Genomic DNA, 2,272 nt, shown 5'->3' with positions numbered 1-2,272 from the left:
TCCCCCCGCTGGCACCTGCATCGCTGGCACCCCGTGGCACAGCACTCACTTCACACTCGCCAGCTACTGGAAAATAGAGCCCTTCTTTATTGAAAAATAAACCTTTCTCTGTACAAATAAATAACAGCCCAAGTGCCTCTAGGGAAAATGGGGTGGGGGGTGGGCTTGCCAAGGTGGGGGTCCCAGGGGAGTGGAGGGCTATGATCCCTGGCTGAGATGCTCCAGGTGCGCCCCGGCACCCCATTGCCTGGGGAGGTCGGGCAGTGCTGGTGGGAAGAGGGGAACTGAGGCACGATGGGGGACAAAAGGATGGAAGAGCCTGAGCTGAGGAAGGAGCTGTGTTTGAAGGACATGAGAGTCCCCTGCCCCAGCACCCTGTCCCCATGCTGGCATGGTGCCCCAGGGCACCGTGGGCACCATTAGGTTTTCAGCGCCTCGAGCGCCAGAGCGACGAGGCCAGGCATGCTGCGGGCCAGCGAGTCGCTCTCCAGCCCCACGAGGCCAGCGAAGGCTGTGGGGCGGCCCCCCACCATGGCCCGCACCTGCGCCCGGTACAGCCCCTTTGCATTTTTGGAGCCCAAGTCCACCAGGATCTGTGGGGAGATGACAACGCTGTGAGTCCCAGGGGGACCAGGGGCACAGTGGGATGGTGATGGTCTCGGGGGTGGCACCGCCTGGCTGCCAGGGCAGGGGGCTCGGAGCAGCTGGATGGGTCACTCACCTCCTGGAAGGTCATGGCCAGGTCCGGCTCGGGCACCCGCAGCACCCAGGCGTACAGCTCCCTCACCGCACCCACCCGCACCACTGACTCGTTGAGGCCTGGGCAGGCTGCAACCCCGGGGACAGGCAGGAGAGAGATGGAGGGGGGACATCAGGGGTGCACTGAGGGGCAGGACGAGTCATGGGGGCACCATGCTGCTGCCCACCCTGAGGAGAAGTACCCATGCTCTGGGGACGCTGGGGGAGCAGGGCAGAGGGTCCCTGTGGAGGGGGGTACCACGGGTGTCAGCCCATCACCCTGCATCTGGGCACCCCAGCACGGGCATTGCTGTGCACTGGGAGGAGCGGTCCCTTCCTGCTGCTCAGCAGCCCCAGTGATGCTGCTCGGGGGCGGCAGGCTCCCCACGAGCAGGAAGGGTTGGTACCTACTGATGCCCAAGCACGGGGGTGGCACCATCCCGGTGCTCACTGATGGCCCAGGGCATGCTCAGCCCCTGCACTGGCAGGAGGTTTCCTGTGGGTCCCCCATGGGGTGGCACCGGGGTGGGCACCGGTGCTGTGCTACAGGTGCTGCGGTGGGCAGGAGGGGTGCCCGACCCCCGGGGGCGGTGGGGAGTCTGTGCTAGGCTGGGCACAACACCGATGCCGGGGGCAGGGACCAAGGCTGGGGACATCGCTTTGGGGTACAGGGGAACGGGAAGGGGGATGCAATGGGATGTCATATCCCCTGTGGAAAGTCCCCCCGCTGGCACCTGCATCGCTGGCACCCCGTGGCACAGCACTCACTTCACACTCGCCAGCTACTGGAAAATAGAGCCCTTCTTTATTGAAAAATAAACCTTTCTCTGTACAAATAAATAACAGCCCAAGTGCCTCTAGGGAAAATGGGGTGGGGGGTGGGCTTGCCAAGGTGGGGGTCCCAGGGGAGTGGAGGGCTATGATCCCTGGCTGAGATGCTCCAGGTGCGCCCCGGCACCCCATTGCCTGGGGAGGTCGGGCAGTGCTGGTGGGAAGAGGGGAACTGAGGCACGATGGGGGACAAAAGGATGGAAGAGCCTGAGCTGAGGAAGGAGCTGTGTTTGAAGGACATGAGAGTCCCCTGCCCCAGCACCCTGTCCCCATGCTGGCATGGTGCCCCAGGGCACCGTGGGCACCATTAGGTTTTCAGCGCCTCGAGCGCCAGAGCGACGAGGCCAGGCATGCCGCGGGCCAGCGAGTCGCTCTCCAGCCCCACGAGGCCAGCGAAGGCTGTGGGGCGGCCCCCCACCATGGCCCGCACCTGTGCCCGGTACAGCCCCTTTGCATTTTTGGAGCCCAAGTCCACCAGGATCTGTGGGGAGATGACAACGCTGTGAGTCCCAGGGGGACCAGGGGCACAGTGGGATGGTGATGGTCTCGGGGGTGGCACCGCCTGGCTGCCAGGGCAGGGGGCTCGGAGCAGCTGGATGGGTCACTCACCTCCTGGAAGGTCATGGCCAGGTCCGGCTCGGGCACCCGCAGCACCCAGGCGTACAGCTCCCTCACCGCACCCCACCGCACCACTGACTCGCTT

The 2,272-nt window shown here is 65.0% G+C and overlaps 1 protein-coding gene across 1 annotated transcript in view; it reads right to left on the bottom strand.

The window, feature by feature from the left end:
- Positions 1 to 1,177, bottom strand: part of LOC103922968 (acetylcholine receptor subunit gamma-like) — an 11,926-nt gene extending 10,749 nt beyond the window's left edge. Inside the window, 3 exon segments of the mRNA XM_009331199.1 lie at positions 435 to 593; positions 722 to 828; positions 1,150 to 1,177. Of these exon segments, the coding sequence (XP_009329474.1) occupies positions 435 to 593; positions 722 to 828; positions 1,150 to 1,177 (294 nt within the window).
- Positions 1,178 to 2,272: the final 1,095 nt, after the last annotated feature.

The sequence above is a fragment of the Pygoscelis adeliae genome, unplaced genomic scaffold, assembly GCF_000699105.1.
Source record: "Pygoscelis adeliae isolate BGI_AS28 unplaced genomic scaffold, ASM69910v1 Scaffold479, whole genome shotgun sequence".
Taxonomy (NCBI): domain Eukaryota; kingdom Metazoa; phylum Chordata; class Aves; order Sphenisciformes; family Spheniscidae; genus Pygoscelis; species Pygoscelis adeliae.
Note: the sequence above shows the minus strand (reverse complement) of the source record. Positions and strands in the feature narration are given on the sequence as shown.